This window comes from Jaculus jaculus, chromosome 1 (genome assembly GCF_020740685.1).
Source record: "Jaculus jaculus isolate mJacJac1 chromosome 1, mJacJac1.mat.Y.cur, whole genome shotgun sequence".
NCBI lineage: Eukaryota > Metazoa > Chordata > Mammalia > Rodentia > Dipodidae > Jaculus > Jaculus jaculus.
Genome location: NC_059102.1, coordinates 20,370,111 through 20,388,833, shown reverse-complemented (window position 1 = coordinate 20,388,833; position 18,723 = coordinate 20,370,111). Strand labels below are relative to the sequence as shown.

At 39.0% G+C, this 18,723-nt stretch overlaps 1 protein-coding gene and 1 pseudogene across 1 annotated transcript in view; both read left to right on the top strand.

Annotated features, from left to right (window-relative positions):
* Positions 1 to 18,723, top strand: part of Nhlrc2 (NHL repeat containing 2) — a 60,000-nt gene that overhangs the window by 28,777 nt on the left and 12,500 nt on the right. Inside the window, exon 5 of the mRNA XM_045135588.1 lies at positions 1,750 to 1,879. Within this exon, the coding sequence (XP_044991523.1) occupies positions 1,750 to 1,879 (130 nt within the window). The remainder of the gene's footprint in view (positions 1 to 1,749; positions 1,880 to 18,723) is intronic.
* On the top strand, positions 5,200 to 6,315 carry LOC105944054 (annotated as a pseudogene).

Sequence of the window (18,723 nt, the reverse complement as noted above, 5' to 3'; positions counted from 1 at the left end):
TAATGATTCTATAGCATGTAGTTAGAAAAAAAGCCCTTAAAAATCAACACTTTTCAATCATTCTCTTTTGGGGGCTATTTATACAGTTTATCAGGATGTCATAGGCATCCAGTTGTGCATTGAAACAGCGGGACAGGCAACCTGCAAAATTGTGTCCCATTTTGCTCTATAATGTAATGAGCTTTGAAGTATTGACCATGCCTGTGCATTTCAAGTGCTTTTTTAAATAGATCACAAAACATGTAGATTTCCTGAAGTTAGTTTATATTATAGATGTAGTTGGATATCTTTAAAATATAGGAAGTATATTTCTTACTCCCTTCTTTATAAAAGTATTCATTGTATTTTGTTTTTATGGAAAACCTCATTTGCAGAAGAATGAGCTGATAACTTCATATACTCACACACACAAACATCATTGTTCCATGTCAACCTCTCATTTAGAATAATTTAACTGATAAGTTCCCTACATCCCCACACACAAACAACCGTATAAATTGCTATTCTGATGTACTTATATGTATGTGACCTTGTGAGACATAGTGTGTATAATTTTCTTAAATGACTATTGTGACATATTTTATTATATCATAGTTATCCACTTAAGTATAAAACTTAATAGCTTTTATTTGATTTAACAGATTTTGCAACCATAGTCCTTATATTGTTTTTAGAACATATTTCATCCTCCAATTAAGAATTCTCACAACCCAATTAAAGATAATACCTATTCCCTTTCCCAGCTCTGGGTACTCTGCCCCACTTTCTATTGGTTTGCTCCTTTATGAACATGTCATATAAATAGAACCACATGATATGGCTTCTTCCATGTTGCTTCATGCTTTTAAAGTTCATCTGTGAAGTAACATGTTGTTAGCTCATTTCTTTGTATTACAAGGTCACATTCCTTTATGTGGATATGTCACATTCTGCCCGTCCCTCCACTAGGTGCCAGGCATTTAGGTTATTTTCATATTGGGACTGTTCTGAATAGTGATGCTGTGAACATTTGTATACCAGTTTTATGAATACATTTCATTACTTAGGTACATACTGATTACTGTCATTATTATCATGATTTATGTTTGATCTTTTGAGAACCTGGTAAATTGTTTCCACAGTAGTTCTGCCAGTTTACAGTCCCACCTGAAGCACGTGTTTCCCAGTGTTTCTGCATCCTCATCATTATTTGTTTTTCCCTTAAAATCTTTTGGTGTGCTTACGTGTGTGAATGCAACCATGCATGGTACCACACATGTATAGATGTGAGAGGACAATATTGAGATATCATCCTCACCCTTCACCTCATTTGAGTTCTTGCTCACTGCTGACTTTGCCAAGCTGCTTGTCTACAAGCCTCTGCAAGATTAACTGCTGGGAACATATAGGTTCTTACATCAATTGCTAGCCTTGCATAATTGAAGTATGTACATTTAATTTCAAGAAACATGCATTTTGCTAGGTTGTGTTTTAAGTTTCTTTTTTTTAATATATTAAGATGAAGTCAACTCCATTTCCTGATGGCATCATGATAGAGGTTGAGGGAGGAGATGTAAAGGGGAGTGGGCAGGTGGAGAAAAGAACGGGACTAGTTGTATGTACTTGAATGACAAGGCCCCTATAATTATCTATCTTTTAAAAACATGTGTTACAAATACTGTATATATGTTCTGTTGTAATTCTGCACATACTAAAATAAGGAAGCAAAATTAACATGCATTGAGTAAAATCTTTGTTAACTTTTCGTAGATTGACCTAGAAACCGAGAGGGTGAGCACCATAGCTGGCATTGGAATTCAGGGCTCAGACAAAGAGGGAGGAGCAAAAGGAGAAGAGCAGCCCATTAGCTCTCCTTGGGATGTCGTCATTGGGACGTCAGGTATATCAGTTTTTTTAAACATTTTTTAATATTTTTGTATTTATTTATTTATTTGACAGAGAAAGAAGGAGAGAGAGAATGGGCATGCCAGGGCTTCCCGCCACTGTAAATGAACTCCAGACGCTTGCGCCCCCTTGTGCATCTGGCTAACGTGGGACCTGGGGAATCAAGCCTGGGTCCTTTGGCTTAGCAGGCAAATCCCTTAACTGCTAAACCATCCCTCCAGCCCAGGCATATCAGTTTTAATACTATATACATGTCAGTAAACTTTGCTTAATAGTAAGACTTAAAAATATATTTTCAGGGTGGAGATAGGTTGGCTGCAAAGCCTACAAACCCATGCTTGATTCTCTAGGTCCCATGTAAGCCAGTGGCACAAGGTGAAGCAAGCACACAAGGTCGTACACACATACAAGGTGACACATGTGTCTGGAGTTCAATTACAATGGCTGGAGGGTCTGGTGCATCAATTCTTTCTCTTTCTGTCTCTCTCACTCTCTTTTGCTCTCATTAAAAAAAACGCCAGTCTGTTGGGCTTGCCTCAAAAAAACCAACATATATACATATACACGTGTGTGTGTGTGTGTGTGTGTGTGTGTGTATTTCTTTTTTTTTCCTCAAGGAGTTGGGGAGATGGCTCAATGGCTAATGATGCTTGCTTGCAAAACCTGCCTCCTGGGTTTGATTTCCCAGTACCTATATGAAGCTGGATACAAAGTGGCACATGCATTTGGTATTCATTTGCATTAACAAAAGACCCTGTCATGCCCCCCCACATGTACATACAAATCAAAATAAGTAAAAATAAAATTGTTTAAAATTCTTGAAATTTTTATTTAGATTAGCTTCTTTTAGATAATTAAAACATCACCCTAATGAATTAGGTAAATATTGATAATGAATGATGCATATTATCTTTATGATCTGGCCATATTAACTGATGGAAAGAAAGCCAGGGTACTCTTGTTTGTCAGTACTGAAGTGGTTCCCAGCACATCTCAGATCAGACAAATGAACATATTAAGGAGAGACCATAGAAAATGGAACTTCAGGCTGGAGAGATGGCTTAGCGGCTAAGGCACTTGCCTGTGAGGCCTAAGATCTCATGTTCATATCTCCAGGTTCCACATAAGCCAGACACGCAATGACACAAGCACACAATGTTGTACTTGAGCACAAGGAGGCTGCGTCTGGGGTTCATTTGCAGTGACTGAAGGTCCTGGTGTGCCCATTTTCTCTCTCTGTCTTAAAAAAACGCTTAAAAAAAAGAAAATGGAACTTGAGATTAACTGGTTCATATGGTGTTAATGTATTTAAGAGCTAATGCTATCCTATTGGAATTTGAGACCGTTTTCTAGGATGATCTCAATTTAGTTATAATTCAGTCATCTATATAACAATAAAGAGTTGTTCTGTGGCTCAGAAAGTGGGTGTGTTGTGGCAATGGTATATCTCACTTCTAGGCGACAGGGAATGTGCACCATGTGTAGAGGATTTAAAATCAATAAGAAACCAATTAAAACTCAGTCCCCATCTTATCATGAATTAGCAACTCTAAACAATTTTAGTGTTTTAAATCCCCACTAGGATCTTGTAGACGGAAACACTGAAATGTCATTGTCAGTGGCATAGTCCCAGTCAGTGAGATTCTCTGGTTTGGGGTGATGTTACTACCTCTAAGGGGAGAAGTGTCAGCACTTACAAAAGCCCAGCAGTGTCTAATAGCCAGTAGTCCACCTGGCAGCTTAGTTACTGATTCTTGAATTTTGCTACTTTGTGTCTCTTGTATCTGTCTGTTAGTAATTGCCACAGTCATGCTTCAGAAGGAAGACTCATAAAAACTGAACCCTTTATTTCTTACTCACAAATGGGGTTGAAGCTGAGTTAATAAAACCCAAGACTGCCTGGACTTGCCTTCAAGCTGTCTCTTGAGCTCAGACCTGATCCACGTGATCCTCCTCCGTGGCAAGTAGCTCTTTGTGGCATATTCTTCTCTTAACACAAGGCAAACACACAAGTGGACAAGTCCCATTTACACATAAAGCCATAAGCTTTTGCTCACATCACATCTGCTTTCTTTCTATTACTGCACCAAGTCACATCACCAAGTGCTAAGTCATAAGAAGAGGTTGTGCACTTCATGTACAGTGAGGTCATAGCAGGGATGTGGTTAAAGATGATTGAACAATTAACCCTGTGACTTTTATCAGAATTTATGTTGCTTACAAACACAGTGTACTGAATGCTTTTACTAAGTTTATTTAATATTTAATAGCTAATGAATACTGAAGATTTTGTCTATGCAAAAAAATTACTTAATCATACTTAAAGCATGGAATTTGTGTTTAATTTTGTATGGAAATTGCACCCAAACTGTTCCCTGAGGGAGATTCTAGCTCATTGAAAAGTACTCTGTGAAGGTTTGACTTGAGTAATACATTGTTTGAGGCTTTTGTTGCCCTTGGCTTTTTCAAGTCCTGCTTCAGCTCAACAGACCAGTTTGTCATTTCATTTGGAACTAAAAATATCTTCTCTCCAGGTATTTGGCAAGAGAAGTAGTCTTAAAAACACTTCAGTGCAACACCTTACAGAGTTCTGGATCAGACAAAGTGCTTTGCAAGTACTCTCTGAGGGACTTGAGGTCACAATGAATATGCTAGTCCAGGAATTTTTAGTCTTGGCATCTATACCAGTTCATGATGGGATAAGCCTATAAAATATCTATAAATTTCTGGGCGTTCCTAGAAATGTTTTTAAATATTTGGGACAGTTGTTTAGATTCTCATTAGATTTTCAAAGTGGTGTGTTGCCCCAAAACATCTTAAGAACTATAGCCTCAAATTACTTAGAAGTCCAATTCTGGATTAATGTGTATTGGACAGATGTGGAGAAGTTGAATTATAGGAAAGATGAATTGTTTTGACCTAATTTCATTTTAAAATAAAATAATTCATTACAAAATATATCAACTTATAAACATACAAGATACTCATTTATATGTGTATATATGTAAACCATATTATTTATTTCATCAAAATAAAGTTCTGAGCCTGGGCTGTCTCAGTTGTTAAAGGCACTTGCTTGCAAAGTCTGAAGGCCCAGGCTCAGTTCCCCAGTACCCACATAAAGCCAGATGCACAAGGTGGCACATGCATCTGGTATTTGTTGACAGTGCCAAAGGCACTGGTGCACCCATACTCTTTCTCTTTCTCACTCCATTTCATCAAATAAATATAGTTCCATGGGATGTGCTATTTTTTATTTACTTATTTTTTTTTTTGCTATGAGAATCTGTTGATGCTTTGAGTTATTCACTTAGAAAGAACTGTAGAGCCCCGTCTTCCACATCCTCCGGTCTCCCACTGCCAGAACATGAGGGGTCGCTGGCTGTGGCGGCTCGTGCGCCCTTCTGGGAGCCGGGACAGCTGGGCTTCAGCTCCCCGCGGCCGTTTCTCGAAGGCCCCACGGAGAGATTTCTTGACCACCACAACTAAGGAAGGATACGATAGGAGACAAGTGGACATAACTCCTTTAGAACAAAGGAAATTAACATTTGATACTCATGCATTGGTTCAGGACTTGGAAACACATGGATGTGACAAAGCCCAAACTGAAACAATTGTATCAGCATTAACTACCTTAACAGATGCCAGCCTGGATACTTTCTATAAGGAGATGGTCACTCAGCTCAACAGAAAATAACAGTTCAGCTAATGGCTCATTTGGATTCTATCAGAAAAGACATGGTCATACTAGAAAAAAGTGAATTTGCAAATCTGAGAGCAGAGAATGAGAAAATGAAAATTGAATTAGTCCAAGTTAAGCAACAGCTGGTGCATGAAACCAGTCAAATCAGAGCAGATAACAAGCTGGACATCAACCTGGAAAGGAGCCGAGTCACAGATATGTTTACAGATCAAGAAAAGCAGCTTATGGAAGCAAACAGAATTTACCAGAAAGGATACCCAAACAAAAAGTGTTACTTCGGAAACCAGTAATAAAATTGATACTAAGATTGCTTCCTTAAAGACACTGATGGAGTCAAACAAACTTGAGACAGTTCAGTATCTTGCAGCCTCGGTGTTCCCTTGCGTGGCAATAGCTCTGGGGTTCTACAGGTTCTGGAAGTACAACGAGCACGCCCTCCCTCTGCTGCCACGACTGACTTCTGAGGACCTAAGTGTCAGCTCAGCAAAAGCTGACTCCAAAGTTACGCACTGAAGAGAAGTGTTTTAGGTATTTATTTGGTATGCCTTTACTATGTTGAGAAGCTAGTATACAAAACATGATTTATTTAAAATAGAAGAGCCTTTTGTCCTTATCTTTTGGATAGTTATCAAAACACAATCAGCTTTCCTGTGGATAACTTTGTTAATAAAATAGGACATTGTTGTTTTCTGTTGCAGATTTGAAAATAATTTTGTAGTTTACATACATACTGGATCTAACCTTCGTGATAAATATTGAAGTTTTTATATAAAAGATTATTATAACATTGTTTGGATTTTGAAAGTGACTTCCTATGTAAGTGAAGTTATTTTGTAATGAACAATAGATTTTAAAATAAAAAATGATTTAAAATAAAAAAAAGAACTGTAGAAATTTTTTCTGGTCTTTGTATTACATATAACTACCTTTTTTTTTCTAAGTATCATGTTATTTCCTTTACTTGTTTTCAGGTTTGCTTTTTAGCTCAACGGTATCCTTTTTTTTCTTTAATATTTTTATTTTTTTATTTGACAGAGAAAGAGGGAGGGAGAGAGGGAGGAAAAGACAGAGAAAGGGTGCGCCAGGGCCTCATTGCCACTGCAGATGAACTCTAGACACATGCACCCCCTTGTGCATCTGGCTAATTGGGAATGTGGGTCCCGGGGAATCAAACCTTGGTCCTTTGGCTTTGCAGGCTAACGCCTGAACCGTTAAGCCATCCTTCCAGCCCTCAAGGGTATCTTGACTGTCATTACTGGAAGACAAATTTGTCCTCAGCAAGTATGATGGATGATAGACATACCCCCCTTTTTTAAGTTTTTTTTTTTTTTTAAGGGATTTTTTTTTAATTTTTAATTTTGAGAGAGGGAGAGAGGCCAAGAAAGAGAGAGAATTAGTGGGCTAGGGCCTTTAGCCACTATGAAAGAACTCCAAACATGTGCACCCCCTTGTGGCACATGTGCGATATTGCACACTTGTGTCACTGTACATCTGGCTATGTGGGACCTGGAGATTCAAACATGAGTTCTTAACGCTTCACAGGCAAGCACCTTAACCACTAAGCCATCTCTTCAGACTGACATCCCCCTTTTAATTTTAATGTATTTTCATCGTTCTTTTATATCCTTACTTACCTTTTGACTTCTTCTCTTTTCTTTCTTTCTTTTTTTTTTTAACAAACTCCAGACACATGAGCCACCTTGTGCATCTAGCTTATGTGGGTCCTGTGGAATTGAACCTGTGTCCTTTGGCTTTTTAATCAAATGCCTTAACTGCTAATCCATCTCTCCAGGCCCTGCTTTTTCTTATTGTAAGAAAATACTTAATCTCACTAGAGATTGTTTCTTTGCAAGTTACAAAGATTCTTTGGGAAACAAAAGTAGAAATACACAAGTTTAGTAGAACCCCTTTACTGTTGAAATTGACCTAATTGTTGATCTATATAGGGTAAATGGCTTAAAGAGTTGAGAGTCATAAGTGAATATATTGGAATGAACAGAATTTGAAAGGGTTAGTAACCCTTCAGAATTCATGTAGAATTTTCTTAGGATACCTTAGGTATGAATGTGAGAGAAAACCAAGTATCAGTACGAAAACCTGCAAAGGATTTGTATAATGAATATTCTGGTACAAATAATGGACATAGCTCTACCTTGCAGCATGGACAAATATCACAGGAATCTTGTGACTGAAAAAAAAGCACTTTCAAAAGAAATCTACAATTATCTTTAACAAAGAATGCAATAACAAGATCTACCCAGTCATGGTTAAATTCATAAGGAAGAAAATGTAAAAGACAAGACTTTAATGCAATTGTGAATGGGAGCGATTCTCTGATTTCATCCTCTGTGTGTTTGTTGTTAGCATATAGGAAGGCTACTGATTTCTGAGTATTTATTTTGTATCCTGCTACATGGCTATAGGTGTTTATCAGCTCTAACAGTTTGCTGGTAGAACCTTTAGGGTCCTTTATGTATAGAATCATGTCATCTGCATATATGATAACTTGACCTCTTCTTTTCCAATTTGTATCCCTTTTATGTATGTCTCTTGCCTTATTGCTATGGCTAAGACTTCCAGTACTATATTAAATAAAAGCGGGGACAGTGTGCACCCTTGTCTTATTCCTGATTTTAGTGGAAAAGCTTCAAGTTTTTCTCTATTTAGTGATATGTTGGCTGTAGGCTTGTCATAAATAGCCTGTATTATGTTGAGATATGATCCTTCTATTCCCAGGCTCTGTAGGCTTTTATCGTGAAGGGATGTTGGATTTTGTCAAATGCTTTTTCTGCATCTAATGAAATGATCTTGTGATTTTTGTCCTTCGGTCTGTTTATACAATGTATTATATTTAATCGATTTGCGTATATTGAACCATCCCTGCATCTCTGGGATAAAGCCTACTTGGTCGGGGTGAATCATCTTTCTGATATATTCTTGTATTCTGTTTGCCAATGTTTTGTTGAGAATTTTTCCATCTATGTTCATGAAGGAGGAGGAAAAATACAAACTTTAGACCAGTAGCCTCTCTGGACAGGAAAGGAGGAGGCCACATGATCATAGAGATGCTTGGCATCTTCAGGTAGTGCTCATTTGTAAGCTTGAATACAGTTGTCTAGTGTCTTCAAGTCTATGTGGCATGTAGTCCTGTGTGTGCATAGTGCATCTTAATTAAAAATTAGTGAAAGAAAAACTAGATAAGAATGAAAAGTAGCAAATGTACAGTTGAATACATATTTTAAGATAGCTTAGTAAAAAACATACCTTAAGTAGAAACTAAGAATAAGACTTGAAATATCTGGTCATTGTAAATATATGTATAATTGTAAGTGTAATTTAAATAGTACCTGCATACTTGACCCAATTGTTCATAAGTGATTTTTCCAAAAGTGAATTTCATTGTTTTTATTATCACTGTAAATGTGGTGAGAATTTTACTATGCGCTATAAATAACTATAGTAAATTCATTTTTTAGCAGATATGTTGCTGTGTTTCAGGTCACGTTGTCTCAGATGCCAGAAAATAACCTGAAAAAATGTTTTATCATAAAGGTCAGAACCTGCCAGTCTCTTAGTACTTCAGATGTTACCTGATTTAGAATCATTTATAGAAAGGATAATGGGTTTGAATCCCATTAACCTTCCCTGCCCCTTTAATCAGCATTTTCCCTATATAGAAACTTAACTGTTCCTGTATAACCTTTAATGTTAAAATCCAGCTGTTACTTAATGTATCTCTGCCAATCCGCACTGTTGGTGCTTATGTGCTTAGGTAAACATGTTCTGTGACACCCATTAGTATTCTATAAAATGCCATTAGGTAGTTTAAAACAATCACATGATACACAGATTTTTGAAAGAATAAATTTCATGCAATGTGACCAATGTATTTTTTGTTTGTTTTGGTTTTTCAAGGTAGGGTTTTGCCCTAGCTCAGGCTGAGCTGGACTGGAATTCACTCTGTAGTCAGTCTCAGGGTGGCCTCAAACCCAGCAATTCTCCTACCTCAGCCTCCCAAGTGCTGGGATCAAAGGCTTGAGCCACCAGGCCTAGTGACCAGTGCATTTTTTATTGTGAAAAACAGTTTTATCTTTATATCTGAAATTTGATAGATTCTTAACTGTTTTGTTTCGTTGGCCTACTGCTAATGTGATGATGTTTTTCCTTAGGTTAATGAGGTAAAATAAAGCAGTTTATCCATACTAGGTAAAATCGTCTATGAACTTTGATAAATGTGTGATCTTGTACCTCTGACCACAGTCAATCCAGAGAGCTTTCTCCTGAGCCTTTGTCCGTCCTGCCGTCCCCACGCGCCTGCGGCAGCCGTGGCGTGGTGGTTCTCACCGTGCCTGTGGAGCCTCTTCCTCCCTCAGGGCTCTCGCAGCCGAGGCTTGCTCGCAGTTGTTTTTGCAGAGTAGCCCATTGTATGGCCACATCACAAGTGAGGGTTTTTAAGCAGTTGACACAGACACTTGGATTTCTAGTTTCTGTCACTTAGGAATGCAATAAAGCCTCTAAATATTTGTGTATAGGGATGTTTGATGGTGATAGTAACATTTGCTTCTCTTTGGCAAATGCTTAGGAATGAAAGTAATTTTAAGAACCTTTTTCAAAGTGGCTGTTTATTCGTAGAATTCCAAGTATGTTTCTGAAATCATTGCCTCTTCCTAAAGAACTTTGTTTGTTTGTTTCTTTGTTTCTTTGTTTGTTTGTTTGTTTGTTTTGAGGTAGAGTCTCTCTAGCCCAGGCTGACCAGGAATTCACTATGTAGTCTCAGGCTGGCCTTGCCCTCACAGTGATCCTCCTACCTCTGCCTCCTGAGTGCTGGGATTAAAGTTGTGCCCCACCATGCGCATGCACAGCCTAAAATTTCTTTTAATGTTAGTCTTCTAGCATGATTTCTCTAACCTTTTTTCTGACATGAAAAATATTTGGCATTCACTTTTGTAGATATTATTACTGCACATGTTCTAGAGTGACTTTATTTTTTAACTTTAAGATGCTTCTCCGATGCTTCTAGCTTGTATAGTTTTCTACAAAGGTCTCTTTCTCCTTTGTATGTCAAGTATGTTTGTCCTCTAGCTGCCTTCAAGTTTGTGCCTTTGGTTTTCAGCTGTTTGACCGCATCTTGGAGTAATCCTGCCTGGACTTCTTAAATCTGTGGTCTGATATGCTTGATTGTTTTAAAGAAATCCTCACCCATTAGCTTTTTCTTTTTTTTTTTTACCAAATGTTTTACTTGTTTATTTACTAGAGAGTCAGAAAGAGAATGAGTATGGCTGTGCCAGGGCCTCCTGCCACTGCAAATGAACTCCAGACACATGCATCACTTTATGCATCTGGTTTTGCACAGGTACTGGGGAATCGAACCCAGGCTGTCAGGCTTTTCATTCAAGTGCCTTCCACTGCCAGTCCATCTCCAGCCCTGTTTCTTCAATATTACATCCCAGAATATTGCACATTATGTTATTTTTCCCATTTCTTTTTCCTGGTTTTATGTTCCTTGATTTATCTTCAGGGTCACTAATTCTGTCCTCAGCTTTGCCTAGTCAGCTGATGAGCCCGTTCTAAGGAATTCTTCATATTCAGTGTCATGCCTTTCGAAGACCCTGCATTTATACTTACTCCTCATTATGGATTTTGTCTCTGCAGAAACTCCCTGTCCTCGTAGGCATGTTAGGTGCTTTCTTCTCTAGTCTTTTAACACTAAATGTAGTTAGTTCAAAGACTGGGTCTATTTTAATAAATAAATAGAACTTGAAGTGTGTGTAGGGAGGGATGTGGTTCAGCTGTTAAAGATATTTGCTTGCAAAACCTGCTAGCCCAGGTTCTATTCCCCACCCGCCCACATAAAGCTGGATGGGCATTCATTTGCAGTGGTAAGGGACTCTGGCACACCTACGCACATATGCACACATATACACCATTGTAAATCAATAAATAAATTTAAGTAAGTTTTAAATTTCTGTGTGCATGCATACGGTGTGTGTGGTGCTTGCTTGTCTTTGTGCCCTTGTGGTGCCCGTAAGCTCACCCCAGGGCTAGTCATTCACCTGCAAGGCCAGAGTGCAACACGGGGGCTGCTTCATCCCTCTTCCTCCTGGTCTGGTTTTGAGCCAGAGTCTTTTTTTACTAATGCTGGAGCTTTCCGGGTCTCTGCTCCCTGTAGGACTGGGGTTACAGGCGCACACAGCCGTGCACAGGTGTTTTACACGGGCTCTGGACAGTTGAACTCCGACATTTTCAGGCCCCCTGGGGCCCTTGTGCTTGCACAGAAAGCACGCTTCGCCACTGAAGTATCTCTCTTGCTTGCAGTGGATAATTTTTCCCCTTGGTTTTGACTTTTCATTATTTATTATACGTCAGTCATCATAGAAATGTAGAGGCTGAGATAAATAATTTTTACACCATTGTCTTGGGAAGCTAACTCAATTTGGGCAAAAGCTGTGCTTGGCTGGTTTATTGTTGCTATGGGTATTCTCAGTGTGCCATAGTGCCCCCAGGCTGGGCTACAGCCTGCTTGTGTAGCTCCTGGGGAAGAAGTGGGCCTGGGCACCAAGTGTCTTCTCAGAGGTGTTGCTCCTCACTCTGCACTCTGCCACTTCCCCTGGCTGCTGCCGCCTGGCTGTCTCTTCGCACCAGGCGGATTTTGGAGTTCCTACTGCTCGGCTGTCTTGGAAGAGCAGTCGAGGCATGGAGGCTGTGTCCCGGATGCCAGGCCTGCTCTCTGCAGCTAAACTCTTCTGTCTGTGGCTGTCTTGAGGTGCCCTGCTCCTCTCTCAGCAGGCGTCCATTTCCTGCTTTTGTGTGGGATTGCGGGGGTGCTCTTTGGCAGAAGGAGCTCCCTTTCCTCCCAGGACTTGAGTTCGCGCCTGTGCCCTTCCACAGCTGCAGCAGATCTCATCCTGTGCCTGGAGAGACACTTAGGTACTTTTCCTTGGAGGCAAAAGGGTTCTCTTCATAGGAGCTATAGGAACTGGAAATAAATCTGTTTATAGAAGATTTCACAGAGAAGAGAAGCTGGTCATAGCAGCTTAAAATGCAGAATGTTTAAAAGCTGAACTTAAGGTGATTTTCATATTTCACTTGTTGGTTTTATTAATTTTTTGAAGCTATTGTCTAATTTTATTGATATGAGATGTTTTACCTTTAAAGATACTTTGAGCATTATGTTTTTTAAAAATTATTTTTTAATCATGGCCGTTAAAAGTCAGTTATGTTAAGTTCCCTCTTAATTTACAATTGAAATGTTCATGATTACCACATTCTTGTTAAAAGAAACAAAACTGTTTCTCAGACACAGTGACGCAGCTGTGTGATTTAGATTCCAGACTCCAGGGTGAGCAGTGTAAATCAATATGATGCCTGTTACTTCATAGGCATCATAAATGTCAGGCTTGCTTTCCCTTTTCATTTTGTAAACTCTCATCTTGCTCACAAAAACAGACTATTCAGCCTTCAGTGGAACAAACTATCAAGAAGGGTGAAAACTTCTTGCAAGGTGGGTTTGTCTGGTACTGTGAATATGAGCTCTGGAGCCAGACAAGCCAGGATCCCAGTGGTTATGAAAGGACACGCGGATTCTGAGGATTATGAGCATCTGCCTCAAAGGATGTGAGGAATATGCGAATAACTAATTCTTAGTGTGTAGAAAGTGCAGTGCGCTTGCTGTTGTCATTATATGGCCTGTGTCAGTTTATCATGAAAGTCACAGAGGTGCAGACAGTCTGAGCCAGACGAAAAATAGTAAGTCAGGAAAGTGGAAAATAAACTTTCAGGATCTTGTACAATTAGAGACCACCAGCAGAGTGTCCACAGAGATAAGGGTGAAGAGGCTAAGCCTAGCTTCACAGTCTGGAATAGGAAGCTGTACGTCCATGTGGTCATATCACTGAAAATGTGCTTGAGGGCCTTGGCCAGAGCTAAGTGCATGGGGCTGAGAGAGGCAAGAGGAAGCTGGTCCAGGCGAGGAGCCATGCAGGGAGAGCTCCCGTCCTCATCACAGCTCCCACCCGAGTCAAACCGCTGACCCACTCCAATTCCAAATTGAGCTTTGGGGATTTTAGCAGAACACTTACCCTTCTTTATTTTCAGCACCTTTATAAAATGAAGGTGGTGATAAGACTTCAAACTCAGTATCTTCAACAGGAAGCATTCTTCATGATTATCATGATTTGATATCTCCATTGTCATCAAAGTTAATTGGTTTTTAAACTAGACTCCTGACCAACATAGTCTGTGCACCTATACTTTATCTTGTTGTGCTGGCTCCTAAAGGAGATGAGTGCACACACCACAAGTGAAATAGAGGCTCACATCTCGGTGAAGCTTTCACCTTCACATATGCCTAACTCTTATCTGAGCTACACTGATCTGTTTAGAAAATGGTGTTAGGTATGTTCATCTCATTTCTGTTTATAGGACAGTGCGTATGGTATTTTATTGTTACAAAATGAAGTTTTCCATAGATTCTTTTGAAAGTATTCTTGAATAAAATCGGTTGTCTGCTGATTCTAGTTTAACTAAAAGTTCATAATTAAAAGCTTTAAGATATTGAATGGCTGTATGTTTACAAATGAGTTGAGAGTTCTCAGCCTATCAGACCTAGATCCTCCTTTATATAGTAAATCATCTGAAAAAAAATGTAGTGAAATTCCGATTACAGATTACATTGTAAAATATGTAAGTGTAGGTGGATTATATTAAGATGAAATAAGAGTGACTTATAATACAATAATTATTCATCTTATAAATGTTCTGGCATGACTTTTGTTACCATTTCAAGCTATTATCTATCAAGTATCCAAAGCTCTTTTTTAAATAATTTTTTATTGACAACTTCCATAATTGTAAACAATATCGCATGGTAATTCCCTCCCTCCCCATACTTTCCCTTTCGAAAATCTACTCTCCATCATACCCCTCCCCCTCCCAGTCCCCCTTTTATTTTGATGATATCATCTTTTCCTCCTATTATGATGGTCTTGTATAGGTAATGCCAGACACTGTGAGGACATGGATATCCAGGAAATTTTGTGTCTGGAGGAGCATACTGTAAGGAGTCCTACCCTTCCTTTGGCTTTTACATTCTTTCCATCACCTCTTCTGCAATGGACCTTGAGACTTGGAAGGTGGGATAGAGATGTTTCAGTGCTGAGCACTCCTCTATCATACCTTCTCAACACCATGATGCCTTCTGAGTCATCCCAAGGTCACTGCCATCTGAAAAGAGAAGGTTCCCTAACCAAAAGTCAGAGTAGCATTAATATATAGGTATGAACATTAAGAAAAGTGCTTACTGGGCAGTTTGGTGAGCACAGTATATACATTTAGACAGACACCAGCAGACATTACACCCCTATGGATCATGACTACCCCTGTTGTACGCTTTCAGTATCAGGGATGTATTCCCTCCCATGGAGCAGGTCTCCAGTCAAATTAGAAGGCAGGTGGTTTCCCCCATGACAGATGTGCCACTATTGCACCTATTGGCTCATTTGGCCTGGCTGGCCAACTATAAGGCTTACAGTGTCCACTGTTGAGTATTTTCACTGGTGATTTTTCTCTCTCCCATTGAACTGCATGCAGTGTGGCTTTTTCCAGCTTTCTGTCAGCTGGTCTACATGGAGGAGGTTTTCAACTCACCTGCAGCAGGAATTCTCAGTGACCTTGCAGCCCAAGTATGTGGAGTCTTCAGCAATATGGTAGGATGACAGAGAGGGCTTGCTGGGTATAAAGACATCATGTGTTATTTAGCACCCAGCTGTGTCAATACCATGTTAGCTGCTTAACTTATGTCACCTTAATTGTTGCCAGTAATCTTAGAAATGGGCAGTGATATCCTCACTCAGCAGACAGTTGCATTGGAGTTTACACAGTGACAGCCAGGATTGGAATCCAGAACTGCCTGGCTCTACATCTCTCTACAAGAGAGATGCTTCTGGGTTCCACTTCTTTTAGTGGTCTATCACACCAGAAGAATACCATAATTCTATACATAGAGGAAGCGGAAGCTTGAATAGTGGGCTTGAAACCATAGTTGTTTATAATTATTTATGTAGCATTCTAAAAAATGTTCCTGAGTAAATAAAAGATTTGGAATATTGTGAATGGAAAGCACTCCAAGTCATGTTAAAATTAGTAAGTATGATTCATCTGTGCCTCTTGTTTATCCTACTTACTAAATATTTTGTTTAATTTTATTTTGTTGACCATTTCCTTAGTTAATACCATTGTCTAATCAGGAACACAAACTGAATTTTCATTGTCTAATACGAAATAGTTTATAATCTTGGATTTATTGTGGCTTTAACACAAGTAAGCATTTTTAACAGTTTTGTTAGGTTATCTTTTGACAGTACTACATTTGCTGTCAATGCTTACTATAAAATTAACAAATACATGTAAAGACAATATGTCATATTTTTTATCTTTAGTGCCTTCTCTTCACAGTGTGTAGATATATTTATGCTATCCTTTTAAAGCATGCTGTTAAGATCTAGATTCACGAAATAATGATCATGACTGACATTGAGTGTTGCTTCCTGTAAGTTCCGCATGCTTTGAACCTTTTATTTGAATGTCATTACATCTCAGATAATGGAATATATTAGCTTAGCTGGCCTAGTCATTTTAATATTTCCAGAGAGTAGCCTTAGAATAAATGAAGAGGCAATATGGTATTTTAAAAATTAATAGTGGAAAGTTTTTGACTTGGTTTTAAGATGGTTAGGAGAGACCGAGTCTCTGATATATGGACAAAAGTATCACTTTTAGTTCACAGTATGTTTACTGACGTCGTTGGGTTTGTTTTCTTCTATTACATAGCAATTAAAAATAGAGAGAGCAATGCTTTGTTGTCTATAAGTATAGAAGTTGTCAAATTGTGTGTGTGCGTGTGTGTGTGTGTAATATATATGTATCTTTTAAAGAAAAGAATAGAGGGCTGGAGAGATGGCTTAGAGGTTAAGCACTTGACTGTGAAGCCTAAGGACCCCAGTTCGAGGTTCGTTTCCCCAGGACCCACCTTAGCCAAATGCACAAGGGGGCACACGCATCTGGAGTTCATTTGCAGTGGCTGGAGGCCCTGGCGCACCATTCTCTCCCCCCCCCCCCGCCTCTTTCTCTCACTGTCTGTCACTCTTAAATAAATAAATATAAACAAAATTTTTAAAAAAGAGAATAGAGAGGTCACCAATGCAGTGATTGAGGCAGGGGTTTGGCTGTTGGCCTGCCTGCCTTCAGTTTGCAGCTCCAATTGTTAGCTAGTGAGCCTGGCAGTTTCCTGTCATCTCTAAGCTTCTAAATGAGGGCCACTAGACTACTCTCTCCTGGGATTTTGAGAAACTGGAATAAGTCTTTTGAATGTTCCCATAGTATGTGGCACAGAGCAGGATTACATGAAAACCACCATCAGGTCTTGGGTTGTTTTGTTGTTAAACTGAAAGAAAGGGATACCAGTTAAGGAAGAGATATCTTTCTGGACACAAAGCATTTGAGGGTAAATAAATTACAAGTAAAATAGTCTTTCTAAACTTTTTTTAGTATAAGATAATGTCTCCAGCCAGGTTTGCTGGCACATCCTTTAATCCCAGCACTCAGGAAGCAGAGGCAGGATGATTGCTGTGAGTTTGACTACATAGTAACTTCCAGGTCAGCCTGGGCTTGAGTGACACCGTACTGGGGGGAAAAATGTCCCAACAAATTATTTTAGTTAAAATATCTCAATTATTTCAGAATAACTTATAAATTAAATCAGTTAAAATATATCTTAACAATAAAATTAATTTGAGAAATAGAGTTTGTCCCTCCATAATTTGTGACATTCCTTATCTGAAAAAGAAATTAGAAATATCCATATTGTAATATTTTATACTCTTGTATGAAACTCTTTAAAGGGTTTATACTCAACTAGCCAATAGATTTTAAGTAGCTGTTTTGAGTTTTCTGAGTCCCCAGTCTCCTTCCATGGTGAAAGGAAACATCCAAACTTTTCTTTCTTGGCCTGGAACTTCCTATATAGCTCAAGCTGGCTCCATGATGTTCCTGACTCAGCCTCCCAACTGCTGTGATTACAGCATGAACCACCACACCTGGCTTACTCTTGGAACTCTTTTTTTTTAAAAAATATTTTATTTATTTATTTGAGAGCAACAGACACAGAGAGAAAGACAGATAGAGGGAGAGAGAGAGAATGGGCGCGCCAGGACTTCCAGCCTCTGCAAACGAACTCCAGACATGTGCGCCCCCTTGTGCATCTGGCTAACGTGGGACCTGGGGAACCAAGCCTCGAACCGGGGTCCTTAGGCTTCACAGGCAAGCACTTAACCACTTAGCCATCTCTCCAGTCCGTCTTGGAACTCTTAAGAGAGTCCTTTTTTCATGGAAATTGACAAGAGTTTTCTTAGGGAATGTCAGCACATTTCTTCTGTAACATAAAAAAATCTAAATCTTTAAAAATACTGTGTTCAGGGCTGGAGAAATGGCTTAATATTTAAGGCATTTGCCTGCGAAGACTAAGGACCCTGGTTCAATTCCCCAGGAGCCACATAAGCCAGATGCACAGGGTGTGCATGTGTCTGGAGGCCCTGGTGTGCCCATTCCCTCTTTCTCTCTGCCTCTTCCTCTCTCTCTCAAATAAATAAAGAAACAAAAAAAATTAAATACATATATATTGTGTTTAGATTAACATTACTGTTAAAGAGTACTATAAATTTTAAGGAGATGCCCTTATTTGACTGTTATACATTGTATACATGCGTTGAATTATCTTAAACTTCATTTAAAATTTTTTTTCAAGGTAGGATCTTGCTCTAGCCCAGGCTAACTTGGAATTCACTATGTAGTCTCAGGGTGGCCTTGAACTCATGGTAATTCTCCTACCTCTGCCTCCCAAGTGCTGGGATTAAAGATGTACACCACTACACCCAGCCTTGTTTAAGTTTTTTAAAGTGATGAGGACTTTGAAGCCTCATGAAATTGTTTCAGGTAAGATTGAAAAGTCTTCAGAAGAAAAGCCTCTCACTAAGAAAATAGAAAACTTTTCAAAAACAGCATAAAACATGGCAGTGTTTTCTATCAGATAAATTGTAAATATTACCATCATGTATGAATTTAAATTTCTGAAGCAATCAGAG